The following is a 22,851-nucleotide window of genomic DNA, read 5'->3' on the forward strand; positions in this document are numbered from 1 at the left end:
TAGCTGCTCTTCTGCCACCTGGGAGGGGTGTGTTCCCACTCTACTGGCCTCAGGTGTGGCATCTCACTTGTTTTGGTTAAAGGAATTTCAGTGAAAAATTCGACGTTATTGCTGGCAAGTTTGGGCCACCATAGGGTCCTGCCATTGTTCTGCCCTTTGAATGGGCAGTAGATTCATCCTGGGTTCAGAGTGAAGAAGACCATGGGCTGCGGCAGCTCCTGAGACAGGGCAGCCAGGATTACCAGCACAGGACAAGTTTCATGCTGGAGTCAATCACACAGATTTGGGAATTATCTGTTACTGCAGTGAATCTGACAAAAATCCACATGAGAACTGGAAACAAGGAATCAAAACCGAGAAGATGATATGTAACAAAGCCTCCATAGAGGGCATTAAAGGGCATCTGTCCATGGAAATGCCCATTGCAGCCTGCCCTTGCCCCCTCCAAGGACATGCTGCTACGAAAGCTACCCTGGTCTCTTCAACCTCATCATCTGAACCTTCTCACCCTGTGTTGTGGGAACCAATAAAGTTACTGCGCTGGCTCCTGACCAGCTCCCGGATGCCCTTGTTCCTGTGAATGCTCTCCAGCCCCCCAAACTGTGCCCAAACTCCTCCTCAGCTGCCCAAGGAGCCACTCTTCCTCTCCTTCTTCCTTACACAAACATCTACTGGACACTCACTCTGAATGGCACTCCGTTTAGGGGCTTGCTAAGAGGACATTATGGACAGATGTCCCAGGTTCACATCCAGGTTCTGGGGGTTGCAAATTATTTGGAGTCCCCTCTTTAAAAGAAGAATGCAAAATTACGAATACCGAATGAGGTACAGGCCTTGAAGGGCTCATGCGAGCAAGAGGGCTGAAGCTGACTCTTCCCTCACGTCACGGCCAGTGCCCTTATGGGACAGGGGGCCAGTGCCCTTATGGGACAGGGGCCAGTGCCCTTACTGGGGAAAGGGAGGGCGAATGTGAAGAGGGCATGGAATTCTCAGGTGATGGAGAGAGCTAAGTTGAGAAAAAATGAGGCCACACAACAGGAAATAGCTGGGTGGCTCCTTCAGAGTGGGAGGTGACATTGTTGAATTCTAACTGAGCCCTGTGGACTTGGAAAATGGCAAAGGTAAGAAAGCCCCTCACTCTCTGGGTTCTGGAAAATGGCTGATTGCCAAGGATGCCCCTCCCCCATATGACCTGGATAGAGGCACAGATGCCCCCCCCCCCCCCCAGTCTGCCTGGCACAAGGCTCGACACTCACCCTCCAAATCCCCTTCTCTGCCTGTGGGTGACGAGCTGGACCGCCGGTGCCCGCTGTGAAGGGGAGCAGAACATTGCACCAGAACCTTGGGAAGGCTTCACTAAGGGCCTGGCTCACCTCGGACAGGTGGAGGTGGACCCCTGAGAGGAAGCTGCTCTCAGGGTAAGGCCATGAAGCCACGCCCCAACCCACAGTCTCCCTCCTCTCTACACAGAAGCCCTACCCCCTTCTGTGGAGCCCATTGTCCCCTCCCACTGCCCACTGCCACCTGCCCCAGTCCATCCCACCCCTGCCACCAACTCTCCATGTCCAGAGTTGGGTTTCTGTTTGGTAGGGGTTAAAACTGGCTTCTCTGAGAAGATATTTAAACAGACAGGACTGTGGGTGAGGGGAGAAGTAGGATTCTGGGAAATATTTTTGTTTTTAAAAGAAAGGAGAAGGAAGAGGAAGGAGCCATGGGGGCATGAGCTGGGGGTGAGGGGGTGAGATGGAGTTAAAGGGGCCAGAGAAAAGGAAGTGAGGAGGCCAAGGAAGGGGAAAGGAGGCCTGGTCAGCCCTCCTGCAACTCCTCTGCAGATCATGTGTTCATTGAGTACCTACTGCATGCCATCACTGTGCCAGGTGGCAGGGCCGAGGTGGTGGGCAAGATGGACATGGGCCTTACTCTGCAGTCTAGAGGAAAAGACAAGTGTTAACCACATCTTATCTCAGACAGTCTGAGTGTTATTGGATAACACTGAGGCCTGCAGGAGAGCAGATTACAGGCCACCTGATTTAAAGTAACAGGAACCTGAGGAAGCCAGTTTTACTCAAAATGCACCTGTGACTGTCCATGTTGTAGTTGTGGGTGTGTGAGGAGCACAGGCTGGGGCACCTGTGCAGTTTGCCACCTGGCCAGGCAGGTGGGTGGGTGCAGAAACTGGACAGCAGGGTCTTATGGAAGAGGGCAAGGCCTGGCCGAGCACAGGAGGCTGAAATCCGGGACCTCTCCATGCACCCACCACAGACAGGCTCATGCCCCTGTCTGTCATTCTCTGAGGGAGTAAGTCTTCTGCATCACTGGGAGCTTCAGCAGATGGTTTTCCAAGTCTTGTCCCCCAAGGGCTTCTTGTCGATGTCAGAGAGGTGCCGTCCTAGTCTCTGGGACAGGTGGACTGGGGTGCAGGTCGTGAAGGCCAGTAAACACTAGCAGTGCTAGTGACATCGCAGATGCAAGGGCGACTGAGAGTTTACAGAGAACGACCCTTCAGATCCCACCCTATCTCAGGGACGTCCCTGCAGAAGGAGGTCACAAGGACCCGGGCACCCAGAGCTGTTCTGCAAGGAAGAGGTCTCTGCTATGTGCGGGGGCAGGCTCAGGACCGCTGGAGCAGTGGGTGGACAAGGGGACGCTGCGGCGGGTCAGCTTCGGGTCCCTGGCATGGGTCAGCTTTCCGGGGTGGCAAACGGCTGGGGCTGCAAGCGAAAAGGTGGGCCAGGTCGGGGCTGCGGGCTCCGGGGCCGCAGAGCTGCTGGAGATGGTGGCGTCTGTGCGTCCGGAGGCGGCGAGGGGACGCTCTCACAGGCCCTGGGGCGGAGGCCAGCAAGCCAAGCCAGGCGCCCACGCCACTCTGGCCCCTCCGAGGGCGAGCGCCCTCCGGGCCGGGGCGTGACTTCGGGCGGGTCCGCTGGGCAGGAGGGCGTGGCCAGGGCGCTGGGGGCGTGCCGGGTAGCTAGGCGTGGGCGTGGAGTCCGGGGAGGTGGGCGTGGCCAGGGCGCCCAGGTCCGCCCGGGGCGGGGCGGAAGCGCACTGGTCCCGGGCCGCCGGCGGGGGTCGCGGAGCTGTGCGGAGCCAGGGCGCGGTCGCGGAGAGCCGTCGGGAGGCCCCGAGGACATGGCGTCCCAGGCTGTGCGCTGCGCGCTCCTGGGCTGGGGCCTGGCGCTGTGCTGCCTGTGGGGCGCGGGCGCGGGGTGGAGGTGAGTGCGCGGGCCGGGAGTGCGGGCCGGTGCCGGGCCGCCCGCGCCTCCTTCCGCTTTCTGTTCTGGGGCCCGCTCGGCCGCCGGCCCTCGCGTCCCTTCCGTGGCTGCCGCCTGTCCAGCCGCTAGGGGAGCACCGGCCGTCGCGGCTAACCCCGATGATAACCGTGCAGCGGACACCAACATCGGAAGACCACATTCTAATCTTTTCCCTGGGGTTTGGGTGAGGGTCCCGCTGATAGCATTTCATAGTTGCACAGTGGGGGTGGAAAACGGGATTTTACCTTTCAATTAAGCATCATCGCTGTTTTAGAATAGACTTAAGAGACAACTTTGTAGTTCAGAGTCTCCAGAAAGAGTATTTTCTAAGAGCTACGTTTGCATACTTTCTCACTTGCCTTAAGGAAGTAGCCCGTGGGCAGCCTGAGTGCCACCTGCTAGTTGCTCTCCAGCGGTGTGCACCTGGAGCCCTGCTGCTGTGTCCTCACCTGCCCGCGGAGCTAGTATCAGGAGGGAGCATTAGGGTACAGGAAGGGCTTGGAACAATTCCTGATGGATGGAATTCAGGTGTGTTTGCTGGAAACCTTAATTTGCATTATGTAGCGCTCCCAGACTCTCACTTAACTCCTGCAACTGATGTAATTGTGCTGGTTTGGGAGAGCATGGAGTTAATGCAGACTCCAGGGGCATTTTCCAAGTACTAACTGGGCTTGAAAATGTGGGTCTTCTGTGCTAACCTGACTCTTCTCTTTAGCCTGTCTTTGTTTCTTCATGGATAGAGTAGGTAGGATGGGTCTTTAAGGCTCTTGCCTGGAAGATAGATGGGAGATTCTGCTACAAATGTTACATATGCTCCAAATCTTGCTGGGTTTATTGTAACATACTGACGTGGACTTCCTGGAAATTGCTTCACTTTGCAGCCTCAGGTTTTGGTAGCACCAGGGCCATGAAGGCCTGACCCCTAACACTTACCCCAGCTTGGTTCTCACACTGCAGTTCCTCTCTTTTTCTTTTATGCAGAGAGGGTGCATCATCAGTTCAGATTTCCACCATGATTGTGATTTACCTACTTACTCAACAGTACACGATTATTTACAGAAGCTTGTGAAACCAGAGTTTTGAGATAAAACTAGACTCTCTGCTTCACCAATTTCTTTCTAGGTTCTTGTCTGGCAAACTTGAAGACTAAAATCCATGGACAATAACCGAAGGGAAGAGTAGACAGAGTAGGATTTATTGAAGTGAGAAGAGGTAAAACTCACGCAGTGTGGGAGGAGACCTACAGCAGGGAAGTCCACTTTGGTGCTCTGGCTTCAGGACTTACCTGGTTGGGGGGTTATGAACACAGACTAAAATCTATGTCTAACAGGCATTGAAAAATCACCAAGGGCACTGGTTGTGTCTCTTAGCCTGGGTTTGTTTTTAAATATATATATTTTTAAGTTGTCAATGGATGTTTATTTCTATGAGGTGCTGAGAATCAAACCCACACCTGCTAGGGAAGTGTTCTACCACTGAGCTACAATCCCAGCCCTTAGCCTGAGTTTTAATCCTTCCTGTAACAACCATTTGGTGCACTTCACCTTCTATTTTCCCACCTCTCTGGGACCAAGGAGTTGGCTGGAGTGTTCCCATAAATAGTCTTTTACATTTGAAAAACGCCTCCTCAGTTGGTGCTCCTTAATACTTTTGCTGGTTAGCCTCTAAGTGTGGACTCTGCCTTTGACTAAGGCCTAAACTGGAGCCCATTGCCTGAGCATTTCTAACTGGATTCTTAACCCTACAGTGTTGCAGATTTTGTGCTTAGGAGGAATTATCCTTATCTGCCTGAGTTCGGGTGTGGTCTGTGGAAGGGTCACTACAATCTCCCCCTCTGGCTAACTTGGGTTTCTCTTCTCCACGTTATTTTGGGCCTGTGTTCCTCACACAGGTAACAGGTGGTTTGCTGAGGAATGGGACATATCCTGTCCACCTAGGCCAGTCAGAGCTGCCGGTGAATTGTTTTTACTGAAAAAGGAAGCATGTGGGGGTCGGCACCTGGGCCCAGTTTATAGAACTGGTCCCTTAACCTCATGTTCCCACCATTCACATCTGTCCACCCCCGTCACTGGTTGGAGCCGCTGATTTAGTTCACTCTGAGTCTTCATAACTCTTGACTTGCCCTGAATTAACTGTCAGCCTGACTGCTGACCTTTTTCACTTATATGTTTGCCAGCTGCACTTCTACTTTGATCTCTTTGCATATTGAGCCTTGTAAATATGGTTAGAGGCTCATCATGGTCCGTTTTGTGTGCTGTAGTGAGATACCTGTGCCAGCTACTTAGGAAGCAAAGGCTTATTTTGCTGTCAGTTCTGGAGGGTCAAGGGCATGGCTCCAGCACCCACTCAGCTCCTGCCAGGACCACATGGCATGGCAGTGGGCACAGGGGCAGGAGGAAGGATCACGTGGCCAGAGGAGCTGAATGGGGCAGGCTCAGGCCCTGTCACAGCCCTCATCCCTTCCTAGGTGATCCACCTTTTAAAGGTCCTGCCACCTCCCAGCTGGGCCACCTGGAGACCAGGTCCCAACACACCAGTTTGAGGGGACCAACCATGGCGGGCCTCCTGCTGAAGAGCTCGGACTGTGGGAACTGCAGCTGCACCACCCTCAGCAAAGTCAGGATTGGGTGGGCTTCTGTATTCAGGCGGGGGGAGTTTGGTGCACGTTCTAGAAGACACGTGAGAGGGCATGTAACGGAACGTTTTGAGAAAAACTTTGCTTTGGTGGCAAAGGAGAAGCACAGGGGACTCCTGTCCTGGAGGCTGTGATTCTGCGGGTCAGAAGGAACTGGAGGCTTTGAAAGAGGTGGTTCAAGAGCCCCATTCCTGGTGTTCCCTGTTGGAGTGGTCATTCGCTTGTTGATTTGGGGGATGGTCATTCCTTAGATCTTCTGGTGCCATCCCAAAGTCTGAATTATTTCATTCCTATGATGGGCGTGTGTCAAGGACAGATAACTCTGCCTAGGTCAGGCAAGAAAGGTAATGCTGTTCCCCCTGGGATTAGGGAGGAGCAGGGAGAGAGGAGAAAGAAACTTGTCCATTTTAAAAATAAGTCAGTGGCAGAGCAGCAAGGGCAGGATTCACAGCCTAAGTGGACCCCAGTTACAGGTGCAGTGCCCACACTGCATGACCTGGCGCAGCGTGTACACACGCTGTAGATAACACCGTGACAGGCACTGCACAGGCCGTGCTCCAGGTGACATGCCTGGTGTGTGTGCACCAGCCAGGCTCCAGGAGACACACATGACGTGCTGTGCGCTGGCATGCTCCAGGTTGCCACAGTGGCTCTGCAGTAGCACCCTGTGAGCACATGACAAACCTGCAGAGCAGCCTGTGAATCTGAACCTGAGTGGCGTAGTGAGGGTAGCCTTCCACTAGTTGTGTTTTGTTGTAACATGAATTACAAAAAGATACCCGGTTTTCAGGATCTGTTGGACTCACAAGTCGTCTGTAAGCGTTTCTGAACTGCTGGGGCAGCGGCGGGAGAAAGGTGCTTCAGGCTCAGTTGGGTCCCTGGGCAGGACCCTCCCTGGCTCACCCCTGCTCGTCCTCTTCTGCTTGTGTGTTCTTTGCCACGTGACGCTGTGTGCCACCATGCACAAGTTCTTAGAGTGCTTGTTGCCTTCTCTGTGGCTGGGGCACTCCAGGAGGTGGGGGCTTTGTTCCTGATGGTGCCCCTAGTCCCATGGGTACTTAGTGTTGAATGGATGAATTAATTTTTCTGTGACTTTAAAAATGTTACTGAAAAATAAGTATCTTGTGTTTTCACAGTGGTGCCCATGAGTGGAAGAAACTAATTCTGACCCAACACTGGCCCCCAACAGTGTGCAAGGTGAGTTTTCCTGGCCCTGGATCCAGGGGACCTGGAGAGTCAGTTGGCTGCATGGGAGCTGCCTTGGGTGCCACTGACCCGCTGACCTCCAGCCTCCTGCCTGCCCCAGGGTGCTGCTCAGCAGAGCTGTGCCTGCCAGCAGGACACTGCCAGAGGGCTGGGTGCTGGTGTCCCAGGGCGGCTGTGGAAGTCACAAGTGGAGTGGCTTAGAACCTCAGAAATGGGTTTGCTCGCAGTTCTGGAGCTGGAAGTTTAAGGTGGGGACATGGGTCGGGTTGGTTCCCTCCAGAGGGTTCTGAGGGAGAGTTTGTTCCAGGCTGTGTCCTAGCTTCTGGTAGGGCCGCAGTCCTTGGCGTCCTAGGCTCACGGGTGCATCGTCCCACTGTGCCCCCTTCACGGGCCTAGGGGGCTCTCTACCTCCTGAGTCTACCAGTGGCTGTGTTTAGGGCCCACCCTAATTAAATATGACCTCGCCTTATCTTGATCACCTCTGCCAAGACCTTACTTCTAAGTGCGGTCACAGGTAGAGCTACAGGACAGGGATGTGGCTTTGAGGGACATGGTTCAGGCTTGGGCTCATCTCCTCCTTTGGTGTCATTGGAAGCTGGAGACATGTCTCCCGTGGGCGGGAGGGAGCCGGAACTGTGCCTGCCCCTCTGCTGCTCTGAGTGGCACCAGCAGCGCCCTTCCCCCTCTGGCTTGACCTCTCTGTGTCTGCGGCTCTGTCTGCTTTGGGCCTGTGTCCCCTCAGGCAGGTGTCTGTGTTCAGGCTCCTCCCGTTGGAGCTCACCAGCTGGGGCCCTGCTCCCGCAGTCCCTGCCTGGCCCGTCCTCCGGCTGGGCAGCTTAGGAAGCGCATCTTGTTGGTCATGGCTCAGTTACGGGAATCCATGGCATTGCCAAGCCAGCACTCACTTTGAGGACTGGGTCCTGGGCAGGCGGGTTTTACATTTGGAGGCCTCTCCATCACGCGCAATCCCACGCCTCGGCCGCCGGGGCCTGCAGGCCTTCTCTGGGCTTCAGCTTCCTCAAGATTGCTTCCTGCTGTCCTCACCAGTGACGCGGAGCTCTCTCCTAGCATGTCCATGATTGCCTTGGACTGCTCCGGTCTCAGCCTTCCACTCCTGCATGGTGTCCCAGTCCCCTCCGGTGCTGTCTCTGTGGCCTAGGGTGGAACAGAGTCATGATGAGGGCGCAGGGCACAGGGTTCGGCCAGCTGGAGCCTGGCCTGCTCTCCAGGCACTGAGCAATGGCTGACGACCTTGGCTTTCTTACTGAGATCAGGATAACCTCCTGTCTTCCCCTCCTTCCAGTTTTCAATACTTATTACTTCACTAGTGTATTTATGCCTGGGAGGAAGCATGAATGTTTGCTGCATGGGAGCTGCCTTGGGTGCCACTGGCCCACTGATAATGAGAAGAACAGAAATAGCGGTCTCGTAATGAGAAGAACAGAAATAGCGGTCTTGTTCTGTCCCTGAAGTCCCGGTTCTGAAGACTGGCCTGGAGCCTGCAGCCTGATTTAGTTCCTTCCCTGCAGTGAGCTTGCCGTAGATCAGCACTGGATGTACCTGGCGTTGATAGCGTACCTGTGCCTTGCTGACATACAGTGACAAAACTTGGGGTGCTGAATGAGCTTCACAGTGAACCAACCCTCTCCTGTGTCCTTCTCCCCAGGAAGCTGACAGCTGTCGGAACTCTCTGGACTATTGGACGATACACGGACTATGGCAAGCATCAGACGCTGTGGGGCAGCGAAGGGGCAGCAGCTGATTTGAGTTCCATCTCGTCGCGTCTTCACCGTGTTGTGTTTGATGTTTTTGTTAGGAGTTTATACAGTGGACCGGATCTTTATTTAAAATGTTTTCCGCCTTTCTAACATAACCCTAATTCCATTGTTTAGTTCTGTTCTGGTAGACTATTAACTATCTGTTTTAAATATGTGCTAAGGGGTTCTGGGTACATTGTGGGGCCCCCAGATTTTAATTTTATTTCAATATTTCTTTGGGCCCATAATAAGTGAATGTAAGAATAAATGAATAAGTGAGAGAGAGAGAGAATCCATGTTGTGCTCACTCCCAGGATCTGAGCTCTCCATTCTGGGTTTGCCTGCTTTCTGCTGGAGCTCTGTGTGCACTCCTGTCACATTCGGTCCTGTGCATTCGCTTGTGCTGGACGGGGCCCCCTGGCCCATGGAGGACCGGCTGGTTTGCTCTTCCCCTCCTTCCTTGTTCCTAGTTATGGGGGTTAGTAGGAAACAAATTCGGTGGGACCTGGGCACCCAAGTCTAGTTCCAGTTCTCTCCAACTCTCCAGGTCACAATAGGCCAGCCTCTGGGACCTTGGCCTCCCCTGGACTTTGCTAGGTGCCCTCTGCTGTCCTCAGATGCCCTGTTGTGGCTGCTGCCTCTCTGAGCCTGGAATGAAAACCTACGGGGCTTTCCTCCCTCCTTCCAGCAGGCGAAAGGTGCAGGTTTCTGCAGCTCGTCATCCTGTGCTGTGCAGGGCTCCCAGGGGTCTTGAAGGTCAGCTCAGTGACCTCGTGGACAGGCTGCACTGGGCATGTGCGTTGGTGTGACCAGAGTCAGACTTGTCCTGATAGAATACAACTCAGATGCAGGAGTGTGCGTGTGTCCCAACAGATCCAGCAAAGGGCGTCCTCGCTGGTCTTGTCATGGGCCAGGCCCTCTGTGAGCCTGCCAGTCATGTCACCTCGCTGAGTGCCATCACCCCCGTAGAAGGACACAGGCTGTTCTCAGGCTGTGTTTGGGCATGGCCATGCCCAGGTCAGACCCCCGAGAACCCTCTTGCTGGGTAGTTTACCGAGCTTCCTCTGCTAACAACCTGTTTGTGTTATTCCTGGGTGTTTTTACACTCTTTCCTCTTCAAAAGTAACTCAGACTGCGATAACGGGCATCTGGGCATTCTTTGTTAAATGACACATGTGGGTAAAGAGTTCCCAGAGGGAATTTCTCTTTCTCTTCGCTGTAGACTTTAACGTGTGTTGTGATGTCATTTCAAGCCAGGCTAATATTTCTTGTTTTGTGTCCTTTCATTTGGATCTCAAGGCCTGACAAAGGAGAAGAATGCAATCGATCGTGGCACTTCAATGTAGACGAGATTAAGGTATTAACTTTTGATTATATTTCTGCTGTGGTAAAGCATTGAACAACATTAACTCTTCTTCCCAGGTGTACCTTCCAAGTCATGTTTCAGATTCCAGGTTGAGAGAGTATTCTGTAGGATGGAACCCTGGTGACGTTTTAGTAACTATCGGTACAGAAAACAACCTCATGGGTTAAATGGAAGCCGCCTGTCTCACCCTCTGCCCTGGGTCTGAGCCGCTGCAGGAGCGAGCGTGGGAAGGTGCTAAGGCGGCCCTGGCGGCCCAGACCTGATGCTCCTCTCCAGGCCCTGGGCTCCTGGGTCAGGGCTGCAGGGGTTTCTGGTTGGCGCGGGATGTGGTGTGGTGACTCCAGACAGCTGTGACTCAGGGAGCAGCGTGCGCAGGGTACTACCTAGGCCGGCCATGCTGGCCATGGTGGGACTGGTTTCCAAGTATAGACCCTGAATGAGGGATGATGCCCAGTCCACTGCAGAACTCCAGGTAAGGATTAAGTCAGAGGGCTCAGTGTATGAGCGTTGGCAGCCGAAGAGCTCTTGGACACTGTCGTCACTGTGGAGTGTAGAACCCTCCCCGACTCATGCATTCGTCCTTGCTTAGGGGAGCCGACGATTCTTCCGTGTAGTCGGGCACATGTCAGGTAGTGTGGACCGAGAGGAGCAGGGGAGGCCTGGAGTGGCCCCTGCGTCCAAAGGGCCTGTGAAGACGGTCAGTCAGGGAGGGGAGGTTGATGAAGAAGTGCCACAGGGCTCTCTGTTCAGGGTCTGCAAAAGGAAGACCAAGATGCCTTCTGGACTGGGCCTGGGGCTCCCACGTGGCATCATGTCCACCTCAGCACTTGTCCCAAACCAAAGTGGCCTAGGGTGAGCCACAAGTTACATTGTCACCCTGTGTCTTCTCCAGGGGGCTGGTGGTGGCTGAAGATTGAGTGGGGGGGCAGGTGAGGAGGGACTCTTTTTCTGTTTTGGCAGGGCACTTAACCACTGAGCCACGTCCCCAGTCCTTTTTATTTTTTTATTTTGAGAAAGGGTCTTGGTGAGTTGCCTAGGACCTTGCTAAGTGCTGAGGCTGGCTTTGAACTTGGGATCCTCCTGCTTCAGCCTCCCGAGCTGCTGGGATTACAGGCGTGTGCCACGTGTCTGGCTGAGGGAGCTGTCTTGATGGTGGGCAGCTCTGAGAGAAGGGGAGGCAGAAGGGTGTGTTTAGAGGGCAGGAGGCCAGGTACTGGAGCACTGATGGGCACTGAGGGTGGCGTTGGAAATGGAGAAAGCAGTCACCCTCAGTTTGTTTATAGGCGTACGGAGCCTCTGTGAACAGGCCTCTTGCTCTTGTCGGCATGCACTGAGGTGCCTCCGTGTCTTTTCTGGCTTGGTGTCTTGCTTCGTTTAGTGCTGAGTGATAGTCCGTGGTCTGGATGCACCTGTGTAGCCTTTCGCCCATCATGCCCTTGTATGATCGCTCAGATTTTAGTCCTACACATATCTTAGGAAACACTTTGCAGGACTACTTCACTCACCTGAGAGTTATACATAAGCACAGGTTGAATGTCTGAAAACGTTAGTTTACCCACTCGCCTTCTGGGCTTTGTGTTTGTCGGGTCTGGTGTAGACTGTTTTCACTTATTTTAAAAATTATGTGTAGGACCTCGTGCCGGACATGAAGATATACTGGCCCGATGTCATTCACCCCTCTTCCAACCGCACCCAGTTCTGGTAAGTGGCAGCCATCCTGCCAGGCTGCTTTGTGCACTCTGAACGGAAGCTCTGTAGGCGACGTGGGGAGCAGGCGGGGCGGGGGGCACCTGTCTTCTGGGGCTGGAAAGCAGGAACACCCTTGATATGGAGATGGCTCGTTACGCCAGTTTTAGTGGCTTTCTCCGGCAGGGAAGAGGCGAGGGACAGCAGAATCGACCTTACAAAGGTGTTTCCTCTCCTGTGTGCTTTCATTCACTACTTCATTTAAGATTTTTCTCTACTAAAGATAAACTAAGTGAAGTACTTGCATGTCTTAATCCAAATTAGTGAGGAGTGAGTATTTCTTAGGGATATTGTGCTGTTCTCTTGAAATACATTTTAAAAAGAAGACATACCTACAGATAATGACCTCACCCACGTCTGGGGAGTAGAGAAGGCGGGCTCCTTGCCTGAGGCCTGGTTCACAGCACCTACCCAGCACTCGGCCTCCCAGGCAGAGCTTCTGTGAGCTCTCACCTGTCACCCAGGAGTGGGCGCCCCAGGCAGAAGGGCTGCAGTCGGCTCAGGATAGCTTCTAAAGTCATTGCTTTATAAAAAGATAAAATTGACGTTCCTTTTATTTGCATTGTTTCAACTGAAGGTAGTTCTTTTTTCCCAACATGTTTCTCTAATATGACAACCTGTGATTCAGATTATAACTAATCTTTCCCAGAAAGATTAATCAGCCTAGAAATATTTTTATGTACGATTTTCAGGGAAAAAAGAAAAGCTGAGTTTAGCAAAAGGCTTTTTGTAATGATGGAGGGAAAGAGATAACCCCCCTGGCTGACCGGTCAGCCTGTCCTTCATGGAGCCACTCCCACTGAGAGTTTGATTGCTGACTAGCTCAGGCCTCAGCACTTGTTCTGCAGCCTACATTCTAGGAAATGGCTTCAGAATAGGTCATCACCATCGTGAGTTGAAGCAGGGAACAGGAGAAACCTCTGCAGGTACTTCAGTGTGTTTCAAATGATGAACCTGGTCACTGTGCCGGTGAGTGTTCAAGTACTGGAGAGAGTCAGCCTAAAAAGAGGACAGGTGGACTCTGGCTCATGGTTTTGGAGGTTTTGGTCCATGGTTGCTTGGCCAGTGGCTTTGGGCCTTTGGTGGTGTACATAGTACCTCACGGCAGGAGCGCTTGGCAGAGGAGGCTGCTGCTCATGTCAGCTGGGAAACAGGAAGGCGGGGGTCCCAGTTTCCCCTCAGAGGCACACCCTGGTGACTGTTCCTCCCGCTAGGCCCGCCTCTTTGTAAGTTCCCACCACCTCCCGGTGGCCCGCAGGCTGGGGGTGACCAAGCCTATAATACTGGGCTGTGGGGACGTTTCAGATCCAAGCTGCAGCAGTGACTCGGTCGGCAAACCCCGGCTCTCCAGTGGGGCCCTGTGTCCTGATAGAGGCAGCCAGATTTCAGTCAGATCGAAAATAAACCAGCAAACAGAGAAAGACGGCCTCTGTGAACTGGTCCTGCTGCTTAGGGCAGCATGGGCAGGGTACGTGGCCGTCTCGGTGCTCTGGCACAGGCAGGTGATTACCGTCCTTCTGCAAGCTGAACGGCGGATCACCGCTCAGCCTCTGTTCCAAACAGAGGGCAGCCATGCCCCTGGTCAGCGTTCCCACTGTTGAGAGCCCCTCGCACACCCGAGGGGAAGGGGTGCTCCTGTCTGCCTCCCGAGGCCTCACTCTCCCTGGAAGCGTCCGGGGAGGGAGGCTCCCGCAGAGAACGTGGTGAACCCCACCCAATCCAGCGTGCGTAGGAGGGCGTCTTGACATTTATTGCTTGAGGTTTAGGATAGTTCCTAAGATCAGCCACCATGAAGAGCATGTGTAACAGCCCTCTACAGAGTAAGGGCTTCTGTTTTCTGATTCTTGTAAGGAAACGAATGAGATTTAGGTCACACCCAGCTTGGCCATGCAGCCTCCCGGGGGCTGTGTCAGCCTGAGGGGCACCTGAGGGGTATGTGCCTCTCAGCGCTGACCGGAAGGTGTTGGTGGAAGGTGACCCCTAGGACCTCTACCCCAGGCCCTGCTGTGCCCTTGGTGGGCCAGCCAAGGCATGTCCAAGGAGAGGGCAGCACCCAACACACCTGGGATTAGTAACCAACCCTGTCGATGGTAAATGAAAGACTGTCCAGGTCTAAATGATGTGAGTAAATATTTTGAGCTACATTAATATCAATATTTTAATATATTCCTACCTCTAAGGTCTATTGAGTCAAGCTTGCTCTGAAGGTAATAGTGGTTGACTGTTTTACATTAATAGTCAGTGTTACTGTGCGCTGAGCACGATTTTTGCTTCTCTGCTCCCCACAGCATCCCTGTGGGACAGGCCACAGGTCATTCCATCACTCTGGTTTCACTGCAGTTACCGTTCAGCCTCCCCTTGCTGGACCGTGGAATATAGAAAGTGGAGATAGTTTGCCTGGAAACTTCTGGATGAAGAAGGCTAGTTATTCACCTGTGTCCACCCTTCCTGTGTTCAACCTCCCTACTTTTCTCAGGTCCAAGAAGCTCGTCACCGCTATCACAGTTCTTTAAAACTCCTACTGTAGGTGAACTTCGCCACGAACTAATGCACAGATTGTGCTTTCGAAGGACTCATGTTAAGTGCTCTGTAAGTGGTGGCATAAATGTTATTTCTTAAAGCTTAACGAGTTAATCCCTGATAGACCTGGGGACCTGACACCCCTGTGTCTTTCCGTGCTAACCATGGTTGTATCTGAATTGTCGAGTTGTCAGCCGTCCTGAAGGTGGGTGCACGTTCTGTTCAGCGTTTGATTGGATGGCAGTGTGGCGTGAAGGGCCCTGACCTGGGCATCGAGATGGTTCAAGGGCAGGCTCTGGGACAGCCTGGTCCTGTGACCTTCAGCAGGAGACCTAGCCCCTCAGATGCGCAGCTCCCGTTGCTAAATGGGCAGTAGTGCTCTGCCCGCAGTGTTGTGACAGCCAAGTGGAGAGCGGGAGCCGGCGGGTAGACTACGGTAGAACCTAAAGAGCTGGCAGCAGCCACGTTTTTCGGGAACACAAACTGCTGCTCGTCTTCGGCTTGGTCAGGCCCCTTGGCTGTGTGTGGTCATCTCCTGTGGAAGGGCTGCACCCACTGTAATGGTCAGTGGTGGCCGAGAGGGGCCTGGCGGAGCCATCCTGGGTGATGGATCTCGTGCCTTTCTCGGCCTCCTGCGTAGGAGCAGGCTGTGCTGCCGTGGAGCTGCCCGGTCTGTTGCAGCAGACTGCCCGCAGCCGGGTGGGCGTCGGACAGTGGTGTTTCTTTATCTCACGTGGAGTGTTCTGCTGAGCAAGCCGATTGCTGGGGTGAGCTGCTGGGTGGTAGGAGGCAGAGGCACAGGGAGGCACCTGGGGCACGGGCCTGTTCCTGGAGCCTTGTCCCAAGCGCAGGTGAAGTAGGTGCTGATGCTGCGGATGCTGTTTGCCTTCCCGTTGGTGGGGGTGTCCATTGGTGAGGGTGGTGGTGTGGCCCAGGTGCTGGGGCGTGTCTGAACCCTGCTCTGAACCCCCAGGAAGCATGAGTGGGAGAAGCACGGCACCTGCGCTGCCCAGCTGGACGCCCTCAACTCGGAGAGGAAGTACTTTGGGAAGAGCCTGGCTCTGTACAAGCAGGTGGACCTCAACAGGTGGGTGTGTCTTCTACAGGCTCCCAGCCTGGGCCCAGGGCAGGGGTGAGTGTGGACGGTGATCTGCCGGCAGCCTCTGTCGCCCCTGAGTCTCACAGGCAGTGGCTCAGGCTGCGGCTGCCTCCCTGGGCGCTGACCCGCTGTAGAGTGGCCGGTCGGCCCAGTGGGGGGTGGCGAGGCTGCAGAGCTGCTGCCCTGCCCTCTGAACAGCCACTTCCCTAGTGCCCAGTGAGTCTGCAGCCTGTGGGACTGGAGCAGGCAGGAGTAGCGGGCCAGAGTCCTTGAGCCCTAGAAGTACCCCAAGCCCGCGGACCTGCCTCTGCCTGCCCTCGCCTCATCCCTGGAGTCGGGGAGTGGGCTATCACCAGGCAGGAGCCAGGGAACTTGTGAGGAGGTGTGTCCTGCAGGGGCCAAGTCAGTCCACTCATTGCCAGTCTGGTCACTGAGAGGGCTCAGGGCCAGCCCTGCCCCTCCATCTAGACACGTATTTACTGTTCCTTATCGTGAGTGATCATGATAAGCCAGGGACAAGTTTTGAAAAGTGACAGGACAGCGAGGGCGTGTCCGCACGGGAGCCCGGCCTGCAGAGGGCTGAGTGTGCTGCCCCCTGCTCCAACTCATCCCAAGTGGTGGAGGGCTGGGGCCTCCTGGGTGGGATCACTGCCCTTATCCAAGACCCCAGGGAACTCCCCCTTGTGAGGACAGCAAGCGGCGCAGGCCACGAGGAATGAGCTGGCATCAGGCACCAGATCTAGCTGCACCCGTCTCTGGTTTCCTGGCCTCCAGACTGGAGACACGTGCCTGCTGACTTCAAGAAGGGAAAGAGGAGATTACGCAGTGTCTGTGCTGCTGCCTGCTTTCGTCCGGGAGGTTTTCCTTCAGACGAGACGCGTCCCAGGAACCTTCACTCCTCAGCCATGTCCTAGGTGCTCAAAGGGGATCTGTTTAGAAGATGAATAAGCTCCCCTGGTTCTGTGGTCACCTGCCCTGCCTCCTCAGAGCCTGAAGGCCTCACCGTCTCACACAGACAGTTTCCTGCGTCTTTGGGATCAAAAACAGGGAAATTCGAATCGATGGGCCAGACCCAGGACAGGAGGAGAGACGGAGGCTTGTCGAAGAGCACGCTGTGGAGGAGTTGGAAGCTGCCAGCTGCCAGAGCACAGGGCTTTAAGTGTGTGCTGGCCCCAAAGTGTGGTTGTCTGCCTCCTGGGGTCACCTTCCACGTCTCAGGGTGGATGGCTGGGTGGCCTCATGGTCTTAAAATCTGCAGTGTCCAGTGCACTCCCTAGGAGGTGCCTGGCCGGCAGAATGTCACAGTTTCGCTGTGGACTTTGTCCATTTGACCTGTAGCTTCTTCTAGAGGGAGCAGTGTTCTTTTAGTAAGAACAGGACCCGTGGAGGGGCCTCTGCAGACAGAGAAAGATGCATCTGCACACGACCCAGGTCCGACCACGGTGTGAGCTGAGGCTGGCTCTGCACCCAGGGCTTTATTCATCCAAACAGAAAAAGGAGAATAAGTAGATATTTGTCGAGTTTTTAAGTAAGGCATCTAAACAATCAAGTGGTGTCTTTTTGCAGCTTTTGAAATGTAGTAGCTTTCTGCATGTTCACATTTGCAGAAGCATAGCCCTGGAGTTTCTGGGGTAACTGGGAGGCCAGAGCTGCTGGCCCCATGCTGGGGCAGGCCTGCTGAGGGGGCATACTGGGACTGCACTGCTTTTACAGATAATCAGTTATAGAAGAATTACATGCTTTCCAGTTTCTCCAAGGAAAATACAAAATTTATAGCATTCGTAAAATTAAGAGGTTGAAATCCAAAACAAGAACTCTTACTTTTTTTTTAATAAACCATTGCAAATTATCTTTTTGTTATAGGATGTAAACAAGTTATCAGGAACTGTAGGCAGGTATCTTTGTTTTGTTTTGTTTTGAACTTGGGGGCACTTAATCACTGACCACATCGCCTGCCCTTTTTATATTTTGTTGTGTGACAGGGTCTTGCTAAGTTGCTGAGGCTGGCCTTGAACTCCCCATCCTCTTGCCTCAGTGTCCCCCTGCCTCAGCCTCCTGAGCCTTTGGGATTATAGGCATGGCCACTGTGTCCGGCCCTATAGACAGTTTTTGATTCACTGTAACATGAGGGCGGCAGATGTGAGGCTGCAGAGCACCTGTGGGGGCCACATGAGCACCTACAGGTGAAGACCTGGGGTGGACGCCCCACTGACCTTGCACACCGTGTAGGTGGGCTAGGTGCCCTGTTGCCTGTCCTTCTCTCATTGCCTTTTTTCCGGGGTCACCTGTGTCAGAAGGCACTGCCCAGTGAAAATAGAACCTGAGCCGCAGAATTCACTGTCTCTCCCATGACCCCTTTAAAGTAGAAGAACAGGTAAAGCTAATTGCAATCATGTATTTTACTTAACTCAGTTTACCTAAGGTATTATCACTGCAACTCACAGTAAGCATTTTTAAAATCCAAGATATTTCATGCTTTCTCTTGTCGAGGGGATGCAGAAGGCACAGGGCAGGCCGTGGAATGTTTCTGGGGCATTTCTAGGGCTTGGAGGACCCTTGCTTGCCACCATTTCCTGCTGGTCCTGGGAGCATTACAGCTGGCTGAGGACAAGTCAGTCCCCAGGGAGTGCTTGGGAGGGGCCTCTGGGACTTGGCACTGTACCTCCACAGCTTAGTCCGTTGGGTGGCTCCCTGGTGGGCTCTCTGAGGCCATGCGTCAGGACGTGATTCAAGGCTGACAGGCGTGTGACATATTTAAAGACTTGGCCAGATGCAGCTTTCTGGGATAAGCCAGGATTCCAGAAGTCAGCCACTAACCATCTTTAGAACAGGTGCCTCCTGGGAGGCTGTGGAGGGGATGATGGGGAGGCCCAGGAGTGGACGATGGGGAGGCCCAGGAGCGGGCAGTGCTGTGGAGCCCTTGCATGGCTTCCGGAAGGTGCAGATGGAAAGCACCTGTACTGAGGGTGAGAGGGGCGGGGCAGCACCTCGGCAGCTGTCCCTGCAGCAGATGTAGTGCCCAGGGTCACAGATAAAGCACCTTCCTGTGTGAGTGTCTTGATTCTCTCTATGAAATAAGCTTCAGAAGGCCAAAGAAACAAGCCTGCTTTCTACAGCTCACTGTGTCTCCTTGATTTCAGCATGCTCCTGAAGTTTGGGATCAAACCCTCTGTCAATTACTACCACGTGAGTATGGCCTTCCGTCTGACCTCATGTGCACCTGCCCGGGACACCTGCGCGTTGCTCCACCCCTGAGCCACAGTTGGGCTTTAGAGTGACCTAACCTGACCTTCTCCTGTTCATGCTCTAACTAGCTTCCCCGTGGTGTTCTTCCTGTTTGCACACTGAGTGTGACAAAGGCTACCTAGACCAGTGGTTGGGACGCTTTTGTGGCCTGTGCTCACTAGCGGTGTGCTCCACAGTCTGTGGGGCAGGTGGAATTTGAGTTTGAAAAAGGGACATCCATTTTTATAATACGTTATGTTTGAGAAAAAAGCATTTTTTTTTTGATAGAACTATGTGATGTAGAAATGGAAGCCTGGCCAGGTCTGATTGCCTGAAAAGGAAGGAAAGCTCTTGGTTCTGGGCTGAGAGTTCTATTGGCCTGCGGCCGCATGCGCTCTGCTAGGAATGCTGTGGTCTACAACGGAGCAGAGTGGCTCAGCTTCGTGGCAGCTGCAGCAGAGACAGACACGTCCCCTGCAGAACCTAAGGTGCTACCTCCGTCTTAGTGGCTTGCAGGCTCTTGCTTTAGGGCAGTGCTCAGATTCTTAGGTAGCCGGTGTGCTTATCAGGGTGTGGACGTTACACAGGGTGAGAGTGACTGTTCAGCAGTCTGACAGCTTGGGCCAGGGCTGGACCCTGAGCGGCTGTTTTGGCCTCCGAGGAGCCAGCAGCTTTGCTGCTGCTGTCCGTGGTGTCTGCCGGACTGGAGACGTTTCCCCAGTTCTCCTCTGGTCCTCCCTTTATGGAGCCCTAGGCTTGAGGAGGGTGCAGCTGCTGCGCCTGGAAGACCTCTCTGCCCAGGCAGCCGCATGGCCCACTCGGTCCTGCTTTGGCCTCACGTTCCCGTAGACAAGGGTGGTGGGTTTTAGGTTTTGGGGCAGAACTTGGGGTTCAAAGACCCATCTGAGTGGTGGGAGCAGCCATGTGCTGAGCCTGTGAGCTCTGGGCCCTCTCTGAGGTGCAGGAAATCTGCGCTGGTGACCCAGGGGTCCCTGCTGTGAGAGTGAGTCCAGTTGGCAGGCTTCCTGCTCTGTGTCCAGCTGGACACACACCTGTTGAGCCCTGAGAGAGCTCCTGGCAGAGGCTGCCTGGGAAAGGTGTTTTTTCAGTTGTGGATGGACACGGTATCTTTATTTTTATGTGGTGTTGAGGATTAAACCTGGTGCCTCACAGGTGCAAGGCAAGTGCTCAAGCCACTGAGCCACAATCCCAGCTCCAAAAGGTATTACTGAAACCTAGGCACAGCATTTGTGGGCACTGGAGGAGTGTCCCAAGTGGGAGGGCCAGGGGTGGTGCTGAGGGACAGCAGGTGCCACCGCAGGGACTCAGGAGCAAGTGCACCAGGAGGGCTGCAGAGCTGGGAGCCATGTCTCTCTGCTGCTCAGCTGCCTAGAGCTGGGGGGATCCAGAGAGGCGCCCTCCTGGGAGGAGTGGGGGCCTAGGCCTCTGGGACGCAGCAAGGGGCTGGGTGACTGGATCCAGCCTGGGCAGTTTGAACTTAAGGTCTCTGAAAGATCCAGGAGGAGAGCGGACAGGCAGGGAGCCCGTGGGCTGGGAAAGAAGGCATCCAACACCAGGCAGGGGAAGGGGTGGGGAGAGGAGGGCGGCAGGGAGGGGCTTTGCACAGTGTTGGGACAGGATGAGGGTTGGAAGCATCCACCACAGAGGCAGAGCGCGGAGGGCTGCAGATGGCCCCTGGAGGTGTGAGTCCCCAGGGTCAGTACAGGAGAGGGGTGGGGGGTGGGGTATCCCTAGTGGGGCAGGGCTGCGGGGTCGGAGGCATGTAGCTGAGGGTCAAGAAGGGGGTGCTCTGAGCCGGCGCCTGTCTTCGTAGGAGGTGGTTACTGTGTGGTGTGGGGAGAGGCTTGCAGAGTGGGCGGGCTGGAAAGGCCTGAGGCTGCAGGGCATGGGCAGGAGCTGGCTTCAAGGGGGCTGCGGTCTGGGCGTTTGAGGAGGGTGGAGAGGAGAGGCTGGGCTGGGCACAAAGGGCGGTGGGAAGGGAGTCAGCTTGCAGTAGAGAGGACTGGTGGATGAGCCCAGTCCACCATGTCCTCTCCTCAGGGAGCTGGGGGGGGGGGCGGTCATTGTCACATCTCTCAGAGCTGAGCCAGGAGCTCTCTCGGAGGAGGAGGCCTGACGCTGCGGTTGCTTTCAGTGCATCACACTCTGTACTCTGTGACCTTTCCTGTTGGGGCGTCATTTCTAATACACCTTTATTTAACATCAGATTGCAGATTTTAAAGATGCCCTCACCAGAGTCTATGGAGTGGTACCCAAGATCCAGTGCCTTCCACCACAGCAGGTCAGGCGTGCCGTGCTCTCTCATCCTGGCTGTCCTTATCGAGAAGACAAGGTCACTTTCCTGGCAGCTCTGTCTGCACCACAGAGTTCCCAGGGGTGAAGCCGCATTTGTGCATGTGTGTCTGTACATGTGCTGACACATGCTACGTGTGTGTGCATACGACAGGCGCGTGCTGTGGACACTAGTGCAGGTGCACACGTGTGTGTGTGGGGGGGTGTTGTGTGTGCATGCACTGCAGTGTGTTTTGGAATAACCGTGTTTCTTCAGTGCCGTGCTAGAATAGGCTTTGCCCTCTTGCCACTTGCCCTGAGGTGACATAGCTGGTCTACAGGGATGGGTGGAGTGTGGAGAAGGAAGTGGGGATTTTAGTAACTTGAACAATTCTAAGTTAGAGAGTTTCTAAGTTTCTGTGTTGCTACTCTTAATTATTTAAACTGCAGTTTTCTGTCAGATTTATAGACAAAATTGTAGTTTCTTTCTTCAGCCGAAAAACATACGGGTTCTTTTAGCAAGAGGGTAGTACGTACTATGAAGTCGTGGTTCTCTCGGGTTCTCGGTGTGGATGTGGCGTGTGCACTTGGTCCGCCTGCATCCAGGTCCCTTCCAAGCTAAGAGCGCCTTCCTTCCTGGGGGCTGCCAGGCTGGTGGGGCGTGAGGCTCAGCGGAGGAGTTGTGCTTCTGTGAGTCTCCTGTGCCTACCAGCCTTCCTCTGCTGCCGGGCTTTGCTCCTAGTGTGGCGCCTGCTTGGTTCTCAAGGCGTTTCTAAAGCTTCGGGATCCTGAAGCTGTGAAGATGATCTGAGATCCGAATGCTGAAGCGTCTGTCATCTTTGTTTTTAGGATGAGCAGGTGCAAACCATTGGTCAGATAGAGCTGTGCTTCACCAAGGAGGACTTGCATTTGCGAAATTGCACCGAGCCAGGGGAGCAGCTGTCCCCCAAGCAGGAAGCGTGGCTGGCCGAGGGGGCTGCGGCACAGGGGATGGCCGTCTGTGAAGATGGCCCAGTCTTCTACCCGCCTCCAGCAAAGACCCATCGTTGATCCCCAGATTTGGAAATATTCTGTTTTATAAAAAAAAAGAGATTCACAAATCACTGCTTTTTAAACATGATTCCAAAGCCTTTTAAAGTGTTCTCTGCTTTTTCCTCCTGTGTCTGTGAAGTGACTTTGACCCTGCCTGGTCACCTGCGCTCTGGGCTCCTCTTCTGTGGACTTATATCTACAGACGAGGCTGTACTGGGCCTTGTTCCCATCAGAAGGGAATCGGACTCAATCCACTGATGCGTGATTAGAAACGTCAGTGTAGCTGAGCAGTGCCCCATCTTTAGGTTGTTAAGTTCTAGAACCCTGAGACTCCCAGGGTTCCTTGGAGGTGTTCTGCTCTGCATCAGGATCTTGGCCCCGGCCTTGAGGGTAGCGGTGCTCTGTGGAGGGTCTCTTCCTGGTGTGCTTGATTAAACTGCCTTCTGCCATATGTTCTCCTGGGTCTGTCTGTTTTAATATTTTTTCCATTTTTTTATTTTATAATTTTTGTCTGTTCTTATTAGTTACCCATGACAGTAGAATATATTTTTACATATTGTACATATATGGAGTGTGATTTCTCATTCTTCTGGTTGTACATGATGGGGAGTTACGTTGGTTGTGTAATCATATATGCACATAGGAAAGTAATGTCTGATTCATTCACTGTCTTTCCTAATCCCGTTCCCCCTCCCTTCCCTTCATTCCCCTTTGTCTAATCC

General features: G+C 54.0%; 1 protein-coding gene across 2 annotated transcripts; it reads left to right on the forward strand.

Annotated features, from left to right (window-relative positions):
* Nucleotides 1-3,031: 3,031 nt before the first annotated feature.
* On the forward strand, nucleotides 3,032-22,580 carry Rnaset2 (ribonuclease T2). Of its 2 annotated transcripts, none has more exons than XM_046449361.2 (9): nucleotides 3,032-3,212; nucleotides 7,023-7,083; nucleotides 8,759-8,811; nucleotides 10,149-10,206; nucleotides 11,846-11,916; nucleotides 15,455-15,568; nucleotides 18,721-18,766; nucleotides 21,033-21,107; nucleotides 21,947-22,580. In XM_046449361.2, the coding sequence occupies exons 1-9, from the start codon at nucleotides 3,130-3,132 to the stop codon at nucleotides 22,145-22,147; spliced, it is 762 nt and encodes a 253-aa protein (XP_046305317.1). In that variant the 5' UTR covers nucleotides 3,032-3,129; the 3' UTR covers nucleotides 22,148-22,580. The 2 variants fall into 2 exon arrangements, with proteins under 2 accessions (XP_046305317.1, XP_046305316.1); XM_046449360.1 differs by lacking the exon at nucleotides 3,032-3,212 and adding an exon at nucleotides 5,790-5,878.
* Nucleotides 22,581-22,851: the final 271 nt, after the last annotated feature.

This window comes from Marmota monax, unplaced genomic scaffold, assembly GCF_021218885.2.
Source record: "Marmota monax isolate L192 unplaced genomic scaffold, Marmota_monax_Labrador192_F-V1.1 WCK01_AAM20220418_F8-fsc00083, whole genome shotgun sequence".
In the NCBI taxonomy this organism is placed as follows: Eukaryota; Metazoa; Chordata; class Mammalia; order Rodentia; family Sciuridae; genus Marmota; species Marmota monax.